General features: G+C 43.4%; 1 protein-coding gene across 5 annotated transcripts in view; it reads right to left on the reverse strand.

The window, feature by feature from the left end:
- Positions 1 to 21328, reverse strand: part of PLD5 (phospholipase D family member 5) — a 422286-nt gene that overhangs the window by 93398 nt on the left and 307560 nt on the right. For all 5 annotated transcript variants that reach the window (XM_045453115.1, XM_045453118.1, XM_045453119.1 and 2 more), the window contains one exon: positions 20205 to 20332. In XM_045453115.1, the coding sequence (XP_045309071.1) occupies positions 20205 to 20332 (128 nt within the window). The remainder of the gene's footprint in view (positions 1 to 20204; positions 20333 to 21328) is intronic.

The raw sequence follows: 21328 nt of genomic DNA on the forward strand, positions 1-21328 counted from the left end.
TTAATGGCAACCGGGAGAAGCCGGAAGCAGGAAGACGCCAGTGTGGGATGAGGAGTCCCAGGACCAATCGCTGAGCACCCGCTGCAGATAACTATGTTGGTGGGATGCATGGCAAAGGTGTTTCAGGTAAGGGAGGGAGGCTGAGGGCAGCAAAACACTAGGCTTAGGAATGCAGGCAGTTCAGTTGGTTGCCTGAAGTATTGAAGATGCTGAAGTCCTCAAACTGAAAGCAGGGATGATACAGACCACAGAATCTCTAGGACGTAAAAGAATCCAGAAGAGGGAGTGCCCGAGTTCCCACCTGTCTCGCCAGCTCTAGTCCACGGTCTTCCAAAAGCCAAGCTAGAAAGTTCTCCAGGCTTTCTGCCAGTCACTGATTTTTCTGGGAATTCTCTGTCCCCCGATACCTTCTTCCCATTATCATCTGTCAGAATTCCTTTGCTTACTTGATTTGTAGACTGACTCTCCCATCAGACTGTAAGCTCGCTGAAGGCAAGGCTATTTTTTTTCCTTGGTCTATTTTCGTCTCCAGTGTCTGGTATGGTCTAGATAAAGTGAGTGAGTGAATGAATCAATTAAGGTAATGGAGAGAAAAGCAGAAATAATTGTTCACTCTTCTCTGTTTGGGAAGGTCTCATAGAATATCACATTGCTCTGGAAGAGTCTGAAAATTTGAGAAGCTCTTTTGTCTGAGTCCCTCACTGCTGGCGAGTGAGAAAAAATTCCATGAAGGAGGACACTCTCCCCACAGAGACGCCCACCTTGTGGATGGCACTCCGCAGCTGGGGCCACTACATATCTCCTGCTTCTGTGATTGGCACCAAAGGAAGCATTTACTTCATTGTTCATTCACTGTAGACAATGTTAGATAATTGGAACAATAAATCATTTTTCCATGGCCATTCATCAAGGTGTCGCCTGGGTGAGGAACACCAGGGTCCTTTTGGAAGAAACACAGAAGAGCAGAATACCAGCCTCCAGGTACACACTTCCCAGAACCGTGTCCATGGGCTGATCACTTAGAGTTTCTGGACCTCAGTCCCACACCTAGGACCCCAGGACAGTAACACAGGCCCCTGTCTCCTTCCCCAGCAGTGGGAGGATGAGATAAATTAATGTGTAAGAAACTGTTTCATACACTAAGTACAGACAACCAACAGGGCTGGTTATCCTTCAAAAGTCTTCATTGTCAGGGTATTTGCTTTAAAAGCATTTCACCTGCATTTTATCTTCTGAGACACAAACGAGCTGTGGAAGTACTTAGAAAAAAAACAAAGACAAAATAAATCTTTTGAACATCTTCAGTGAGTTCTGGCCTTAAGGACACAAGCCCACCGTCCTCCACGGGCAATCTAGATATGGCACCCACAGAGGGGGCCTGCCTCGTGTCCCAGACCCCCTGGCAATGCCTGAGCCCAAGGGTCAGGGTTCTCACATTTCTGTTCTCTGATGGAATGGGTACCCAGTAATCACGAGGTTTTCAGTGTCTACCGAAGTTTTCCGAGGGCCTATTAGAATGTTTGTTCTAGAATGTGGAATGATGGATGGCAGGTTTGGGAAGGGGGCCAAATTTAGGAAGACTTTCTAAGAAAAAGAGAAATTCATCAATACATTCGGCTCAGGCAGGAGTGAGCCTCCCAGCTGGTCACTGGTGAGGAACCTGCCTGAGTTCGATGTCAGGAGTTACACTGTCTTTCCCTTCACCAGTTCTGGGAGTTCTCTGTGGGATTTCTGGTAGAAGAAGGCAAAGAAAGTAGAGATCCACAAAATGAACTGCTTTCTCTCGGAAAATGTCCCAAAGCCCTTCTCACCACTTTCTTAGCCTCTTCTCCTGTGCTGCTTATGTTTCAGCGGCTGAGGCATGTCTTCTCTTCAGCAACTTCTGTCTCTTTATTCTTGGTTCTGGGTGTAAATGCCAAGAAACTGACAATGCCAACTAAAAATAACTTGAAAATAAAAACATTACGGCTGCCTTAAATATGGTGTTTTCCATCTGTTTTAGACGCAATCTCTCAGATTGTCTGGCAGGCATTTCAAAGCTGAAGAGGCAGCCAGAACTAGCTTCCTGGCCCCTTCCATGCACAGTGTGCCTCTGCGTTTCACGAGGCCTCTGTCTGGGGACCTCTACCCAGACTCACAAGAAATCTGCCTTCTTCCTCCCCAAGAAAAGTGCCTCCCGAGAAGATCACTGAATATGAAAGAAAGGGAAAAAGCCTAATCATCTTGTTATGAATCCTATGCTTTGCTCAGAGTCTAAGTTCAGAAATGGATAAATAAGAATTCAAAGGCCAGAGTTAACACATGTGACTCAAAAATGGGTTGAGACCCAAGTGAATGAGTCCAGGGGCCAAGAGAGAGGAGGGTGAATGGGAAATTGTGTTATGTGAAGGCAATGAGTTAAGTGAGAACCAGAGTGGCATTGAGGCAGAGGATAATATAGAATTATAATTATAGGCAATATTATAGAATTATAATTATAAAATACATTATTCATAATATTAAAGAATATTAAAGCTGCCTGAGCTATTTTTGTTGTTGTTACCTGTTTGTTTTGAGGCTACAGTTGGCACAGGCAAAATTGTTACCTAAACAGAAGTGAGTGAATTCACATTAATTTGTCCTGTGCATTAAAAAAAAAAAATTGAGAGCTAGGAGACAAACACAATCTTTGAAATTTCACTAGTGAACAAATCTGAAAAAAAATTGTGTCTGTGCTTTTTTAAAAAATTATTTTTAAGTTTATTTATTTATTTTGAGAGAGAGAGAAAAAGACAGCTGGGGAGGGGTAGAGATAGAGGGAGAGAGAGAGAATCCTAAGCAAGTTCCTCGCCATCAGCACAGAGCCCGACGTGGGGCCTGATCTCACGAACTGTGAGATCATGAGCTGAGCTAAAACCGAGAGTCAGATGCTTAATGGACTGAGCCCCCCAGGTGCCTCAACTGTGTCTGTGTTTATACATGGTCAGAGCCATCAAAGATACTCCCGACTCTCATCCTTACCCATCGTTAGTGGTTTACAGAGGCTGGGTAGGTGGACAGTCTCACCACATGTGCAGGGACAGGCCAGACCAGCACTGCAGGGGCACTTACCATTCAGGAGCTTGGGACATCGGAAAGCTTTGCTCTAGATTTACCGAAATACAATTGACCTGTAACACCGTGTAAGCTTAAGGAGTGCAACGGGATGCTTTGATATCTGCATATATTGTGAAACGATTACAATAATAAGGTTAATTAACACATCCATCACCTCACACACTTACCTTTTGTTGTTGCTAAGTTCCATTCTCTTAGCAACTTTCAAGTGTACAATACACTATTGCTAATTATAGTCCCCACATTAGAGCCCCAGAACTTATTCATCTTATAACTGGAAGCAACAAAGGGCTTTAATGACGGACCCTAGGCGCAGGGCCAGGGTAATTATAGTTCTACGTGGCATGCATCACACCATGATAGAACTACAATCTATATCCTCTCTCTACATACGTGCACACACATATATACATACATATACACACTACATACACACATAACAGTAAGTGCTTATTGTATCATATGCAATTACTATATTGAATTAAAATTAAATATATTTTAAAGTATCGCTCAATTTAGGGGTGCCTGGGTAGGTCAGTCAGTTGAGCATCTGACTTCGGCTCAGGTCATGATCTCACGGCTTGTGAGTTCAAGCCCCACATAGGTCTCTGTACTCACAGCTCAGATCCTGGAGTCTGCTTCGGATTCTGGGCCTTCCTCTCTTCCCTGTGCCTCCCCTGCTCATGCTCTGTCTCTCTCTCTCTCTCAAAATAAATACTAAAAAAATTTTTTTAAAAAGAAGCGTATTAAAATATCACTCAATTTAAATATATATATATATTTACTAAACACTTACAAAGGAATAGTTTGAAGCAGTGTGGATGTCTCCAGAGAGTAAGCAAAGGCCCTTCTTCCTCTGTTTCTGCTCTCTCTCCAGAGCCATCGCTGTGAACAGTTTGCTGCGTGTCCCTTTCTGCGTATGTGTGCACCCATACTCACTTGTGTGCACATAATGTGAGAGGGCTTTCTTTGTTTACAGAACACATGCGCGGATCTGACTCACGAGTCCCTGACCCAACCTCAGCCTTCTTTCGGGGGACCGTGACAACAAGAGCCCACAGTGGAGACTGGTGGCGAGCCAGCCTGGGGCCCCTCTGGCTTCTCCTTATTGCCAGGGACTTGGTTCAGGACTGCACCTTCCCCGGGGCCCTCCCTGCCCCACATCCGCAGCATCCGCCACAGGGGTGCCCTTTCCTCCGGTCTCCATGCTTCCTGTCCGCTTCCTGAAGCTTTCTCAAAAAACTTTAGACCGAGTCCACACTTCTCTGCACGACACCCGAGGCCCCAAGACCCCCCCCCCCCTCCTCTCTCCACTCAAGGCATCATTGTAACAGCCAGGTGGACGACCGCCTCTTCTATGAACCAGGCCTGCCTGCTCCTGCCTCCACGCAAAGGAAAACCTTTCTCCTCTGTCTTCATGTGGCTCCCCTCCACGTACCCTTCGGGGTCAGCTCACCGTTCCTGGCCCCTCCCCCAATCTGAGATGATCACACACATATCAAGCTGTATTATAAATATGCACTCACTCGTTTCTCTTCTTCGTGTATGCGAGCTCCTTAAGGGAAGGGCCCCTGCTCCCGCATCTCCGTACCTCCAGAACACTCGGGACAGCCTAGCACAAAGGAGACCCTACAGAAATCTCTGCTGAGTGAATGAACGGAAACGACGTAGCGGGCAAATGACACCAGTGTGCAGCAGGCAAAGCAACTTGTAGATGTTGTCTGCTGAAAGCTCTTGGCAGATAAAGATTATAAACATTTGCCTTCTGAGAACAACATCAAAATCACTTTTATAAGAAGGCAGAGCATAATCCATAAATGTGAAAGTCAGAATGAGCAGTTCTCATCAGGGCCATGTGTTGATGGCGTGAAAGGCTTTTGCAACTTCAAAGTCCTGACGCGCCTGGGGCGTCCTCCGCCATCTGACTTTCGAGGACGCCACAGTGTCACGGGAGCAGCCTTGCGACTGAAGTGGGTTTGTTTGCCTGATACAAAACCAGCTCTTCAGAGGAAATACCTTAGCTCTTCTCGCTTGTGATTAACTTAGAAAAAACAGAGTCGGCTTCCTAATTAAAGAGAAAGGGATGCTTGAGACCTGTGCCCTCAAGATTGCCAGTAGTCACATGTGGTTATGAAGCATTTGACATTTGGCTTCGGTGACCTGAGATGCACTGTCATGCCGAAAAAGGTAAAATATCTCATTATTAAATGCTTTATATTAATGGCTTGTTGAAATAACCATATTTAGGATATTTGAGATTATATGACATCGATTAACATCAATTTGACTTTCTTCTTTTACATTTTTCTGTGGCTTGTAGAAAATTTTAAATTACATATGTGGCTCTCATTAGTGGCTTGCAGTATATCTCTATTGGACAGGTCTGCTTTGGAGATCCCAATGGCCTGGGGCTGACAGCTTCAGGGACGAAGACTTCAGCTACTCTGATGGACTGCTCTCTAAAAAGTTTTTGTAATTTTTTAAATATTTATTTATTTTTGAGAGAGAGAGAGAGAGAGAGAGAGAGAGAGAGAGAGAGTGAACACGAGCAGGAGAGAGGCAGAGAGAGAGGGGGGACAGAGGATCTGAAGCAGGCTGTGTGCTGACAGCAGAGAGCTGGATGTGGGTCTCAAACTCACAAACTGTGAGATCAGGACATGAGCCAAAGACAGATGCTTAACCAACTGAGCCACCCAGGTGCCCCTGCTAAGAAGTTCAAGCATGTTTCTTGCGTTTTGAATAGGAAGCAGTGAGTAGACAGAGTTTTCCCTTTCGTGAGTACTGGAATTTCAAATCTATGTGTCGCTTTTAATGGTCAGTGTTTCTTCCTGCCCTGTGGACAGCTGTCACTTGTCTGAGCTGTCACTGTTCTTCTCTGATTTGTGACTTCTTCTTTTTATTATTAAAAAAAATTTTTTTTAGTGCTTATTTATTTTTCCTCTCCGGACTGCCTTCGCTGCATCCCAAAGCTAATGCTTATTTATTTTTGAGAGACGGAGAGAGACAGACCATGAGCAGGGGAGCACAGAGAGAGACACACACATACACACACAGAATCAGAAGTAGGCTCTGTGCTCTGAACTGGCAGCACAGAGCCCGACATGTCTCTCGAACCCACCAGTCGTGAGATCATGACCTGAGCCGAAGTCGGACGCTTAACAGACTAAGCCACCCAAGCGCCCCTCTGATTTGTGACTTCTTATTGGCCACAATTTGGGTATTCATTAAACCTGTGGTGAACCTAAGAAAAAACAGATCTGTTACAAGTCCTACAGGGTGTTCTAATAAGGAAAAGGCTGGGTGCGGTCTTTTTGTATATTCTTTGGTTCCTGGTTTATTCCAGTTAGAGCAGGCTCTCAGATATTGAGTTTCTAGATCTTTGGGATATTACTATAAATGTGGGATGTTGCTATGTGTTTGGATCACTGACTCAGACAATTATTGAGTAAGAAAAAGAGTGTAGCACAGGCAAAGGAGTGTTACATAAACCGGAAGGTTTGGGTTGCCGTAACTCTGATGCTAACTGATGGAATAATTCCGGGACATGTTTTCAGTTAGCCTCTTGGAGGTAGTTTCCTGATCTGTAAATGAAATTTCTAAAGCAGTCCTGTGTATCTCACAGGGCAGCTGTGAGGAGCAAAGAAATCAATGTTTGTGGGAAATTTTTAAGAAGTCTGAAGCTTTTACTGAAAACTAGGAACCGATGAACATTTGTATCTTTGTGTTTGGTTTACCTTAATCTTGTGTTACTATGAAGCATGGTTTCTCCCACAGGCCTCTGAGAATGACATTCAGAGCCACCATTTCGAGAATAAACATATCCAGCAGCACAGGCAAATAATTCAGAAGTGGAAGAGTATTGGGGCGCCTGGATGTCTCAGTCAGTTAAGCATCCGGCTTCGGCTCAGGTCATGATCTCACAGTTCGTGGGTTCAAGCCCCACATCAGGCTCTGCACTGACACCTCAGAGCCTGGAGCCTACTTCAGATTCTGGGTCTCCCTCTCTCTCTGCCCCTCTCCTGCTCATGCTCTGTCTCTTTCTGTCTCTCAACAATAAATAAATGTTAAAAAAAAAAAAATACGTAGAAGAGTATTTTTAGGCTGTTTTTAAGGTCAAATATGGTACATTTTACTCTGACTATAACAACATAGTTTAGCAGTTGGTGGGTGGGGAGTAAGAAGGCCACGGTATAAGAGCTGCAAGACAATGGAGCTAATTTTCCACGCACAGTTTCTAGGGGGAATTAAGCTTCAGAAAAGGTTTTTAAGACTATGACAGTTATATTTTGGTGAATTCAACAATAAAGGACTGAAGTGACAGCTAATTATAATAAAAGATGCTTGAGCTGTAATAGTTGAAGTATGTGGAATGATTTATGGGTATGAGTAGTATTCTCAAAAATCATTGTATCAAGATAATACATTCCAAATTTTTTCCAATTAAAATATGAAAGCCATGAAGTAAAAAAAAAAAAAGTGGGAAAATAAAATTCACCTAAATGAGTCTTTTTAAATAGAGTTGTTAAAATCAATGCATTTCCTAGGTCTGACTAAGCCCTCAAAGGAATCCAGTGCAACGTTTTTAATAAACTTTTGTTAAAGGAAACAAAATTTGCATGTATGTATTCCACAAGCTTTTCTAGTGAAGATATTTACCTCAATATCAAAAACAAAACAAAACTCCAAGGTTTAAAGTGGTATTTTTATGCATACAATAACTTATTTTCAGAATAGTGTATTTCACCATCACGAGGGCAACATCAGAAATGTTCTCCAATTGGCGTCACCAGCTTTTGGGGAAGGACACTGCTCTGTCATCAGGTCCAACGTTCAGAGTGAGTGTGAGGCCAGGCTCTGGGGGGCACACATCTGCACTGTGGACCGGAAGTCAGATGGGGATGCAGAGGTACCATGTGTGAAGTGCTGAGGATGACGATGATGATATTAGCTCACACTCACTGAGCTCACGTGTCAGCTGTGATGAAGAAACCAGAGCCACGTCAGCTCTTGCCATCTCCTCCTTGCCCTTCAACACACGGTCCCGTAACGCCACACCATCTTCAGTCTCCAACATTCCCTCCACCGAATCCCAGGGAGGTGACCATGTAGCCCCTGCCCACAACAGGGAGCTAACTCTCTCACGGGGTTGGCCTGTCCATCGCTGGAAGGCTCCAGTGTTAGAAGCTTTTTGCTCACACAGATGTAAGCCCTTTCCTCTGGAATTCCATCTTCGATTCCTAATTCTCCTGCAAAGTGGCTTTAAGCCAAACTGAGCACGCTCTCGTTTGGTAATTCATGCATTCATTGGATAAAACAATTTTAAGCATCTAGTATGTGCCAGGCACTGAAGAGGTGCCGGGATTTCATGCATTAACCCACAGTCAGGGGACCCTCTTCCAGTCCTTGGAACAGGCTCCCCGACACCTATCTGGGATTCTAAAAACCATCTGTGGGGAGGCAGATGGTGAAAACGGGGAATTAACAGGAGGGCTTTGTTTATCCCTCAGAGACTGAACATACAAACGGACATTGGTCAAACCGTATATATATATAACAGATCTCTGACTCACAACCTACAGTAACCAGCCCAGAAAACCAAACAATAACTCCTGTAGCAATTGGCTCCAAAATGACCAGGACTTGATTAAAAATTCTCCAATCGTCCTCATTTTTCCTGCTCTCAAATTAGGATCAAACCGGAGGAAGCCACATATGTCTCCCTAACCAATCAATCGCACGATAAACCCCCTTCTAGTCCGCCCTGCTATCACTCCCTCCAGCGGCATGCACCTGAAGCCTTTCCTCTTCCTGCCACAAAGCCTCCCCTCTGCCTGCCTTTAAGTCCCTGCCCTTTAAGTCCCTGCCGAAGCCCTGTGGTAGTGGCTGACTCCCCAGCTGTAGCACACTCTCAATAAACAGCTTCTGCTTATTTTCACTTGGGTGGCCTTCATTTATCTTCACACCCCTGTTCAATTTCCTCTCATTATGAGCACTGATCTGATTAACTAGCTAAAATCTCTTTAAGTCTGTGTCCGAAAACCATGGTTTCAGTTCTGTCTCCCAGATTTGTTAAGTGTAAATCTGGCCAGTTGCCTTCTATGCATTTTACTGCTGGTGATAACATTGGGCAGCACAGGATATAGAATAAAAAGCCCCTCATCCATGCCCCTGGGGTGTCATTGCCCACGTCTCTGTGCTGTTAAGGAGGCCACATGCTTTGGAGATTTATGAAATCTTTGCCAAAGATCATAAATAAACACTAGTGCCTCTGGCTTTCTCTTGACCTTGATCTAGGTAACTTATCAAGGAAGGAAAAAGGTTTCTTTGTCATCAGCTCCAAGGCTGCCATGTATTGAGCAGTAACCTGCTGCAGGTTCAGCTGGGTGTGTTAGAATATCTCATTCCATTCCTAGCAACTGTATGAGGTTGGTAGTATTACTCTAATTGTAGAGATACAGAAATCAAAGCTCAGGGGGAAAAACAAAAAACAATAAAAAAAATTGACCAGCATCATATAATTGTAAAAGGTAGAAAGAAAATCTGATGTCAATCCTATCTGACTCCAACCCCTACGCTATAGTGCTGAGCAAGGAACTTATAACAACCAACAAAAAATAACAAGGCCTACAAACAGTGAATCTAGATTTAGCCTCCTTGCAGAAGAAAAGTGCTCCTATAGCTATAAGCCAAAGTCCACACGGGGAGGCTACTTTTTTTTTTTTAACGTTTTATTTATTTTTGAGACAGGGAGAGACAGAGCATGAACAGGGGAGGGTCAGAGAGAGGGAGACACAGAATCTGAAACAGGCTCCAGGCTCTGAGCTGTCAGCACAGAGCCCGACACGGGGCTCGAACTCACGGGTCGTGAGATCATGACCTGAGCTGAAGTCGGCCGCCTAACCAACTGAGCCACCCAGGTGCCCCCAGGGAGGCTACTTTTGAAGTACTATACTGAATTCTGGCCATCCTATTTTATTTATTTTTTTATAAATGTTTACTTATTTTGAGAGGGTGAGTGGAGGAAGGGCAGAGAGGGAGGGAGAGAATCCCAAGCAGGCTCTGTGCTGTCAGTGCAGAGCCTGATGCGGGGCTTCATCTCACAACTGTGAGATCACGACCCCAGCTGAAATCAAGAGTCAGATGCTTAACCAACTGAGCCACCCAGGCACCCTGGCCATCATATTCTAAGAGGGGCTTTAGCCAAATGGGATTATATATAGATAAAAAGTGGCCAGGATAAAGACCTGAGACATATCACATAAGGAGCCATGATAGAGATCTCAGATATCATGCCATTCAGAACATATTTATTCAGGGAGTAGGAGCTGGAGGGACATGTGAGGGAAATTTTTGGAAATAAAGAATTTCCACTTGGAAGGACTTACTAAGCCCCATCTTAGCAAAGGCAGACAGGAGAGGGTAAAGTGATGCTCTTATTTCTTCACCTAATTGCACAAATTGAGACTATTTTTATAAGAGACAATAAACTGGCTTTGTAAGAATGCCTCCCAAGGGAGACTAGGAAAGAGATTTCCTACTTACGCCTCTTTTGAACAATACCATCTGCCAAATTGTTCCTGTAAATATTGTAGAAAATAATCGTGACTTTGTTAATGAAGGTGTGGCCTGCTAATCTGTTTCCTCTGTAAGGAACCTGCCTACCCCCCACCCCGCCCCATTTACTTTAGAATGCATCTACACCCAAACCTGACCTTTCTGAGCAGCCCAGATAATCTTCTAAATCAACACAGCGGGAATTAATCCTTTGTTTGCCTTCACTGCGTGTTGCCCAAGGAATATTAATTTTTCTCTGTTGCTTTTCTGGTTGAGTTTCCTTTTGCTTTGGTTCGTTTTTATTTTGCTTCTGACATCTGGTTACCGGCATTACCAGTGTTCCACTAGGAGCTAAGCCTGTCTGTAGAAACTCATAAATTCTGGGGAAAAGGTAGGCGCAGCGCCAGCACTGACTGGGGCTGGCAAGATGCGCCACGGGTACAGAGGCCTCCTCTTGCCCACTGGTTCACCCCCTGGGTGTTCAAACTCTGCCTCTTCCCTCTGTCCTTTTAACTGAAAGAAAAGGGGACAGGTGCCAGAACCAAAGGTGTGTTAAACCTTAGTTCTCTTTCTCATTGCTAATGTCAGGCACAACCTCAACCTGATGGAGGCTTGCCAAGAGTGACCCGGCCTGGCGAGCAGAGGGAGTGTGACCCTGCTCAATATCTCACCAAATGGTCACTGTCAGGAACTAGCAGCTACAGATGAAACCAGTAGTTTGGGGGCAGTAAAGAACCATCATTATTCAGGTGCTCAAGATATTAGACAAAAAGCAACAGATACCAGCCAATCCCTTTTCTGTTTGTCCAAATGTCCAGTGGACATGAAAACTGCCCCTTTCTCCTGACATTCCCCATTTCTGTTGACAGTTTGGTCCTTCTCTAGTGGGCCCACTTCCAGGGGCTGGAAATAAGCCCACTGTTCCTTCTGGCTCATTCCTTATGGCCCATCAGTCATTATGATGCAGCTTTTTGCCAGGTCTGTTCATTCCATTTCCTTGTAGCTCCCATAGTCCCTGTGTGTACCAGTCAGAGTGCTCCAGAGAAACAGAACTGACAGGAGATATATATATATATATAACCAACAGGAGATCTTATATCTATATGTACATAGATAGGTAGATAGAGAGACAGAGAGACAGAGATAGACAGAGATAGATAGAGATAGATAGAGATAGAGATAGAGAGAGAGAGAGATAGAGATTGATAGAGATAGAGACAGAGACAGAGATAGAGATAGAGATAGAGAGATAGAGATACATAGAATTTTAAGGAATTGGCTTGGCTTGCGATTGTAGGAACTCACAAGTCTGAAATCCACAAGGCAAGCTAGCAGGGTAGGGACTCAGGCAGGGTGTCTATGTTGCAGTCTTGGGACCAAATTTCTTCTGGAAACTTCAGTCTTTGCTCTTGAGAGCTGCAACTGGTTGGGTGAGGCCCACCCTTAGTATGAAGAATAATCCACTTTACTCAAGTCTAGTGATTTAAATGTTAATCACACCTCAAAACAACCTTCACAGCAACAGCTAGACTGTTCGAAGAAACAACTGGGCATCAAGTTGACACAATCTGCCTTCCCACCATCATTACCCAATCCTGTCACTTCTCTCTTTAATTTTGGCCATAGGCTCCCTGTCTCCCCACTCTTGTCACCCCTCCACCCATGCCCTTTGTCAAGGTCTGTTCCAGTCCTGCCAGGTCCTGGCCTCAATCACGATCCTCAGTGGCCCCTGTAGCCTGCAGGACTCAATTCACACACACCCTGTGCAGGGCAATCTCAGGCCTTCCTGAGTTTATCTGTGTCTTTCCTAGCCTTGGGTACAAGGGCTCTGCAACTAGAACATTCTGGGCTGGCAAGAAATTGCTCACAGGTCTTCTAACACCACACTCGTTCCCAGTGCTGTGTATTTGCCCAGAATCCCTTTCTTTCCCCAGCTCACAAATCCCTTAAGGGTCAGCTCAACATCCAACATCTCACTGTGGCCTTTACTGTTTAGTCTGCGGGGATTTTCCTCTTCCCAAGTCCCCAAAGTACTCATTGACAATCCTACTCATTCAGCACCAGGGTTCATGGCCTCCGGCTGTGGAACACAGAGGACCCTGACCTTGACCCTGAGCTTGGGGTAACAGCTCGACTGTCACCATCTTGAAGTTCTTGATAATTTTTTTAGCAAGAGGTCCCACATTTTCATCTCATACTGGGTCCCACAAATTAGGCTGTTTGGCCCACTTGGCAAATATCCTGGGTAGTCATGCTCCCTTGAAGAATGCTCAAATATTTTGTTTTTCAAACTGGATTCTAAAGTTTTTGCAGGTCTCTGTCATTTTTTTCCAAACTCTCTGCCATGATTAGGGCAGTTTCCTGAATAGAGTAAATGTGCAATAGCCACGTTGATTACCTCTACCACTGTAATCCCTGGTCTTCTCATTGTTCAGTTGTTCTGTTGCTAAGGATACAGAACCCTACAATTACCAGATTTGGAATCACATATTTTTCATAAGGTAGCACGGGTAGTGAAAAGGCCTGAGAGCCCTTAAGTCCTAAATCCTGACACAAGGGATGAAGGGGTCGCGGTAAGTGACTAACATCTACCCACCCCAACCCTCCAGCCCTTCACCTCAGTGTTCTCATCGGTAAATTGCATCTCATGCAATTTATTTTTTAAACTTATTATACTGGTTTAGAGCAGCGTTTGTGGAAACACAGAGGCTTCAAGGAATATGTGATCCACAAAATTAACTGTGGAAAGCAGTTCATGGCCAAAAGGGTTTAATGAGGGTTCATCCTCTCCTACCCTCTTAGAGATTCTCAGAGCACATTAGCATATTAATGGCTCTGAGGAGTCCCACAGTAAAAGAAACCCATTTAAATGAAACCCACAGCTTCTCACTCTCAGGGAGTAGAGTCCCCTTCTCAGTGAACGGCATTTCCTGAGACACACCTTGGGAAACACTAGACTGATTATTCTCTGAGCTAATTTCCAGTTCCAAGATAAACAGCCTTAGTGATTCTAGATTCCAGGCAGAGCCTGGGCTGGCGGGTCCCGTCTCCCACCGGAGCCACGGGATGTGTGTGGGTGCGCTGAACTGCTGTGCCACCACCCAGGTGCGGGTCACTGATGGTCTCGTCACCAGCAAGGTCACCGGGCTCGTGTGCCCCATGAGAACGGGCCTGTTTCAATGTAATCCTTTTTAGGTCTTTTCAGAACAAAGGTGGATTAAGGTTAAAATACATGTTAACAGAGTTTAAACAGGCCTATTCCTGTTTGCTCAAAATGCATTTTAAAATATTATTTAGGGGAAGCTGGGTGGCTCAGTTGGTTAAGCAACCAACTCTTGACTTCACCTCAGGTCCTAAACTCACGGTTCATGAGTTTGAGCCCCACGTCCGGCTCTGCTCTGACAGTGCGGAGCCTGCTTGGGATTCTGTCTCCCTCTCTCTCTGCACCTCCCCAGCTCACTTTCTATCTCTCTCAAAATAAATAAAAATAAATGTTAAGAACAATAAAAAATAAAACATTATTTAAAAATCTCCCCTTTTCAGAGTTGCCAGATTCTCGTGACCAATGAACCTATGGAAATCTGCTTTGAACTCCCGTCTACTATTCATTCAAGAGGGTATGTTCAAAAATTATAAATGTAACTATTTCTAAAAATGTGATTTTCATGTTTTCCTTCCTGCTTCTTGTTCTTCAGCATCACACCTTCCAGAGCCCCTTGGTTTAAAGATTGCTGTGCCCTTTTCTTTCTACTTCACACACCCGTTAATCTTTTGTTTGTTTTGTTAGTGTTGTATTTTTTGTTTCCTCCGCGGTGTTTTTAAGCACTCCCAAGACTCACAAACCCAGACCCCTTTGTGGAAAAGCCTGTGGCGCTATCCCTTTCCTCCCACAGGATTCCCTGGTGGCCGTGGATTCCGGGGGAGCACCCTAAACCATGGGGGAGAGGAATACAGAAGCACACATATTGACTCCCTAGTCTTTGAAATTCGACCCAGAGGCTAAGAGAGTCTGCAGAACTCAGTACCAAGCAACAGCAGGTGTCAACCTGTGGCCATCATATCATCGTGGGTGTGCAATCAGAAAGAAGTGAATGAGTAAAGGGTTTCTTGATGAACAGTATTGTTACCTTTTCTTAAAAGAGCTAGTGAGATGAAATCTATAGCTAGGAAACAGCAAGATCATGGAAGAGAATGAGTTTTCATAAATATAATTTATTTTTTATTTCTTAAAATAAAAAAAAAGGTTTGTTTATTTTTGAGAGAGACAGAGAGAACACGAGCGGGGGAGGAGCAGAGAGAGAGGGAAATAGAGGATCCGAAGCAGGCTCCACGCTGACAGCATTGACCCTGATGTGGCGCTTCAACTCACCAACTGAGATCATGACCTGAGCTGAAGTAGGACGCTCAACCAACTGAGCCACCCAGGTGCTCCATGCAGTTTATTTTTTAAAATTATTAGCAGCGAGGGGTGCTTTAATGGCACAGTGGGTTAAGCGTCTGACTTTGGCTCAAGTCACAATCTCACGGTTCATGATTCAAGCCCCACGTCGGGCTCTGTGCTGACAGCTCAGAGCCTGGAGCCTGCTTTGGGTTCTGTGTCTCCCCCTCTCCCTGCTCCTCCCCAGCTGTGTTCTCTCCCTCTCAAAAAGAAATAAATAAACTTAAAAAAAAGTTTAAAATTATTAGCAGTGAAAGAAGAGTGAGGAGTTTGGAGGAAGACTGCCAGGATATGAATTCTAGCCTTACTACCTTCTGGAAGGTGACCTTGGGTAAGTCACTTAATTGTGCCTCACTTTCTGCCTTTCTAAAATAAAGCCATGATGGTATTATTTACAATAAAGGGTGATCGTGAGAATTAAAAAACTCATACTTTTTCAATCCTTAAAGAAGGCTTAGTACAGAGAAAGCCCTCAATACAATGAAGCTTTGATCCTTAGTATTATCATTTCTCCTACTTGCCATACATTGAAGGTAATAATTAGTAACAATAATCTGATTGCACTAGAAAACTTCACACAATATAAAGCTGATGAAAGAGGTTGAATTTGACGTTTGGAAAATGCATTCTAATTCTTCATGTAATTGTTAGCCTCACACACAACTTTGTTCAAAGGAAAATCTGCTCTCACGTACGGGTCCTGCTGAGCAGTGTTTTATGCCACACTGAGGCAGACCAAGAAAAATCCCACGCAGCCAAGCACAGTTGAAAGGAAACCTAACTTAAGGCAGATGATTGAGCGTAATAATGGGATCCCAAATACTGAGTGCTATGGGGAGGGGTGGACAAGGTAGGAAACAGCACTTTTGTGGAAGTGCAGAGAGGCAGGGGAAAGGAGGTGGGTGTTGAAAGAGAACCCTCTTAGCAGGTGACATAGATGCAGGGAAGCTGATGGGATGCTAACTGTTCTTGAAGAAGAGTTTTAAACCCTGTCCCCTCCCCAGCTACATCTCATCTCCAACCTCATCCAAGAGTATAGTCTCTTCTGAGAGTAAAATGAGAAAGACTGTTAAAGGAGGAATGAGATTTATTTTAGTTTTTAAGAGTTTGGTTTAGCAGAAAATGACAACTTTGCATCGATTTCCACCTCAGTCCCAGATGGACTCTACCGACTTGACCATAAATCTAAAGAACAGGAGAGCCATCTCCAAATGCCTGATTCCTACACAGGTTAGAAAGTGTTTTACTATTTTACAGGAGAGAAGAGTCACAGAATAGCATCTGTTCTGTTTTTATTTTCCAATATTATCTTCATTTGGAAGATGGCCATAATAGCCACCCTTAAGTTGCTATGAGAACTGAAGAATCAGGTCTGAAGCTATTAGCACAGTGCCTAGCACATACATACTAGCCTTTTGTAAAAAATAACAAAGGTTTCTTCCATTCACCTCCTCCCGATTCCCTGGCCTCGGTGGAGTTTAACCTGTTATTAAATTTACAACCAGCATAACAATGCAGATTTCTGCAAAAGCAGTCCATGTGCCCTGAAAACACTGATGGCTTAAACATTTGCCATCAATGTATACATTTCATTCCAGCCTTTTCTCCAGCCTCCTCAAGGGTGCTCTCCAAGGACTGTTTCCATGGACAGCTGGTGAATACGACACTTCATGTGCCCTCTCTTCATGGAGATGTTTGGAATTGTTAAAAAGGAAGCCCCAAATGGAGTCACTTATGTTAAATCCCATATCTGCAAACCAAGGTTTAATATCTAATTTAACTGCAGTTTCAACCACTCTGGAATGTAACATTTAACCAGCCAATATGGAATTACCTGGTCCGCACTAGTGAAATATCCACCAGAGAGATCTCTCCTGTTACCCTTAGCGAGGTGACTTTGCTTGAAATAATTCATTCTTTGCTAATAATTACCTTCCCCCCTCCCTTTCGTCCTTTAAAAACTTTTCCCTTTCTACAGCCCGCAGAGCTCCTGTTTACTAATTCGTGAACGGTTGAATAAAGCCAATTTGATCCCTGAATTTACTCAGTTGAATTTTTGTTATTTAACAGAGTGCTGAGCACCTTTTCATAGTTTTCCTTTCTGTGAATTTATGAAGGATCAAAAAATAAGTTTATTTTTTAACCTGTTATTTCACTTACTCCATACTTAAGATGCACCATGATATCCATTTAGGTTTTTAAAAGTAAACTCTGCTGGTATATCTGAGCTGGTCTCTTTGAAGGAGAGAAATCTCAGAAATCTCTGAAATCTCAGAAATCTCAGAAATCTCTGTTTATTCTCCCTTTCATTACTTGGCTTATGAGCTGAGAACAAACCAGCTATGCGACAGGACAGGGTCGGAGGGACAGATCTGGAGGCCCAGCTCACACAACAGCATAATAGAGAGGCTGCAATTCTCCAGTTCCTACTGAATTCTCCAGTTCCTACTGCCATTAAGTGAATGGCAAAGAGTTGATTGCTCCTTAGCAAAGGTGCTTGACTAGTTGTGAAACAGAGCTGGGTCCTGGTATTGTCCCATGTTGTCCTCTGACTCATGGGGAAGTCTGGTCTTCTCCATACATGAAGGGAAACTATCACTTCCCAATGTGTAAGCAAGCAGAGATCCCAAGATGGTTTCAAGTCTTCATTTGACTAATAGGAAATAACGTGCCACCCATCCTTCATCTGCATTTACCATGTTTTGTGGGGAAGACTTGCCATTTCACAGTGAGGATCCATTTCCAAATGAGTACACAGCAAGGAATGAACATTAAAAGGTCAGCCTACTTTCCTACAAAACACACAGCAAAAATCAGAGACCAAGGAGTAAGCCTCAGGCAGGGAAACCAACACTTGACTATTCATGTCCATTTGCCTAATGAAAGAAGTAAAAGGAAACGAAGATAACTTGCTCAAACATTTGGAGAAAAATGTCATTAAACCTTAATAATTCAAACCCCAGTCAAAAGGAATTCACGGAACTTTAAACCTTTTCAACTAACATTGCTTAATGACAAAGGAAATACAATTTGGTGGTGGGGAAGTGCATTTAAAAAAAAAAGGCAAAATGATTCTCAAGTTAAAAACCACCTAGAAGCAGAATTTACATGTAATCAGTATTGTGATAGAACCGATTTTACCTATTTATTATAGGAGACCAAGCTGAAAATTTCTGGGCAAAAGGTGCTTACTGATTAATAAAAGATGAATTCAGATATTTCTATAAATTAGACTATTTTTATCTAACTCCTCTGAATTCATGAGGCTTTAATATTGCTTTTGACTTACTTCTGGTTTCTGAGGTAAGCCAAAGTTGCTATAACCCATATTTTTTATATCTGTGTTTGAAGGGCTATCACACAGATATGTTAAATCAAAATTTATATTTTTCATTAACAGAATTAATACTGAAAGGAATTGGCTTAAAAGATTTAGTAGTGAAATTCAATTCAGGGCTCAGGTCTACGTATCTTTAAAATGGAGACAATAATAGTGTTTCCATCATAGGATCACTGTGAGGTTTAAAGTAAATAATTCATTTAAATGGTTTAGAACAGCACCTGGCATGCAATATAAGCTAGTTATTATTGTCATGATTGTTCATGGATACTGTTATTTTGCTCAGAATCATTTTTATATCAGTAGATAGCGCCTTCAAGTTTCCTGAGCAAATATAAAATAAACCATGTTTTGTCAATCTTGGATGGTGTCTGCATCCTAAAACTGATCAGAAAATTTTCTTCCAGTGTTCCCTTCTTGCTGGGGGGAGACTGTATTATTAGAAACAACAGTGGTTTGGGGTGCCTGGGTGGCTCAGTTGGTTAAGTGTCCAACATTGGCTTAGATCATAATCTCACGGTTCGTGAGTTCGAGCTCCGCGTCAGGCTCTGTGCTGAGAGCTCAGAGCCTAGAGCCTGCTTTGGATTCTGTGTCTCCCTCTCTCTCTGCCCCTCCCCTGCTCACACTCTGTGTGTGTCTCTCTCTCAAAAAAGAAATAAAAAATTAAAAAATTAAAAAAAAAAAAAGAAACAACAGTGGTTTGACCCTCAAGACTGGATTACTGATTATGCTTTAAATATAAAACTAAACAAGACAACCTCAGATAGATTGTACTTTGGCTCTATACTGTCTATTCCCTGGAGAGGGAAGTAAGTGGACTTTTAGTATTTAGTTTGCCTGCTGTATATTTCTTTTACAGCTGCCACTGTTACCTGCCTGAACCAAAAGAAAGGAAGGTGTGGCATTTTAAGGACAAGAGGACAACAGTGGAAATCGGTGGGCGGGGGGGGGATGATTAAATCCCTGAATCCACCAGTACAAAAATCAAGTTACCTTCTCTCAGATCTATCCTATGTGGTGATGTCTTTCTTTACAAGTTACGGCCTTGTGTCTATCTGTACATCCCTACTTTCTTTCCCATAAGAAACGCAGTACAATTCACTTGGTAATTCCAGTGATCTGAATACTAAAAGAGCTCAGCTAAAAGCACGTATGGGCCACTTAGCATGCATGGTTGACCGGCCAGTCTTCCTATGCACCCCAGGACGGAGAACTTCCCGCCATCAGTTGACTGGTGGGAAGAAGGTGATTTGCAATCCTCTGTGGATCGCGCTGGCACAAATAAATACCTGAACATTACAGATTTATCAAGTGAACCTTCAAGATATTTGAAGCGAATTATTCACAAAGAGGAAGATGACATCCTCATGTTAATATATTTATTAAAGGAATAACACAAAGGATTACTGTTCTCAAACATACTACCCTCCGCTGAAGTTATGTTTTCCTCTGTCTCACAGATTCTGTGACCCCATGCTGAACATTTAGGCTCGGATACCATAAATTACATGCCATCCTGCTCTCCAGAATCTGGAGGTAGCATCTGAATTACAAAAGCACAGACACAATGGTAGCATTTGGGGTGGATGATGCTGTCAAGGAAGGTGTCTCATTTTACATTAAACAGAGGCGAGCCTGTTAAAACTACACAGTTAAAAATAAAAAATGCTGTAGGTTTTATTTCCCACAGCCACACTATGGGTGACCAAGCGCTTTATGAAGCTGGCACCTCTGATGCCGAGGGAACTCAGAGTTCATGTGATGTGCAAGGATTACCTGCCCCAGTGACTGCCAGTCTAAGCCGGCACTGCCGATGTAAACATGCTGCTTGTCCACGATCCAGAAGGAAGACTGCAGCCGGCCCTTGTTGTAGGCGGTCATGTTCATGTAGGTCACCTCGGCTCCTGGGGAGATCAAGGACATCCTGGTCAGCCTCAGAGTCAAGGCAATCAGACATCTACCAGCAACAATACTCATGGTTTGCACTGATCACAAATGGCATTCGGGAAGGCCAAATATTTACATTAGCGTGGTGCACAGAAGACCCTCCAGGAGTTACTTTGTTCTCAAAAGAATCCAAAAGGAAAATCATAAGAATTACACCTGCACCTGGTCAGAGGAGGCTCTAGGATCCACAAGAGATAAGAACTGTGGCTTCTCCAGTCAGATGTAATTCAAATCCCAGCTCCATCACTTACCACCCGGATGGTGAGATACGTGCACCAAACTTTTTTTCTTTTAGAGAAATTTTCATACAGATTTGCAATCAATAAAAGGGTCGTCCTGTTTCGTATTACAGCTCTCCTTCGCAAGACATTGTCTCTCTTATCCTTTCTATTCGTTATTTTCACCCTTGACCCTTCAATTGCTTTTGCTTCTTCATTATCCCTCTTCATGACTTAATCTGGATTTGGCCTCCTACTGGCCTTTCTTAATCTAATGGTTAATTTAAGCAACGATTATATAAGCCTTACAAAAACGCAACCGTGACTGGTAAACTAGGTCACTCAAACTACTGTTAAAACCCAAAAACACATTTTAAGATCTAAATTTAGTTTTTTAAAAACGTTTTATTTATTTTTGAGAGAGACACACAGAGAGAGCGGGGGAGAGGCAGAGAGGGAGGGAGAGACAGAGTATCTGAAGCAGCATCCAGGCTCTGCACTGACAGCAGAGAGCCTGATGTGGGGCTTGAACTCACAAAATGTGAGATCATGACCTGAGCCGAAGTTGGACGCTCAACCAATGAACCACCCGGGTGTCCTTAAATTTCAGTAACTCTAATTTTTTTCAAGTTTATTTATTTATTTATGAGAGAGAGAGAGAGAGAGAGAGAGAGACAGAGAGAACAAGCAGGGGAGGGGCAGAGAGAGAGGGAGAGAGGGAATCCCAAGCAGGCT

This window comes from Leopardus geoffroyi, chromosome C3 (assembly GCF_018350155.1).
Source record: "Leopardus geoffroyi isolate Oge1 chromosome C3, O.geoffroyi_Oge1_pat1.0, whole genome shotgun sequence".
Lineage (NCBI taxonomy): Eukaryota > Metazoa > Chordata > Mammalia > Carnivora > Felidae > Leopardus > Leopardus geoffroyi.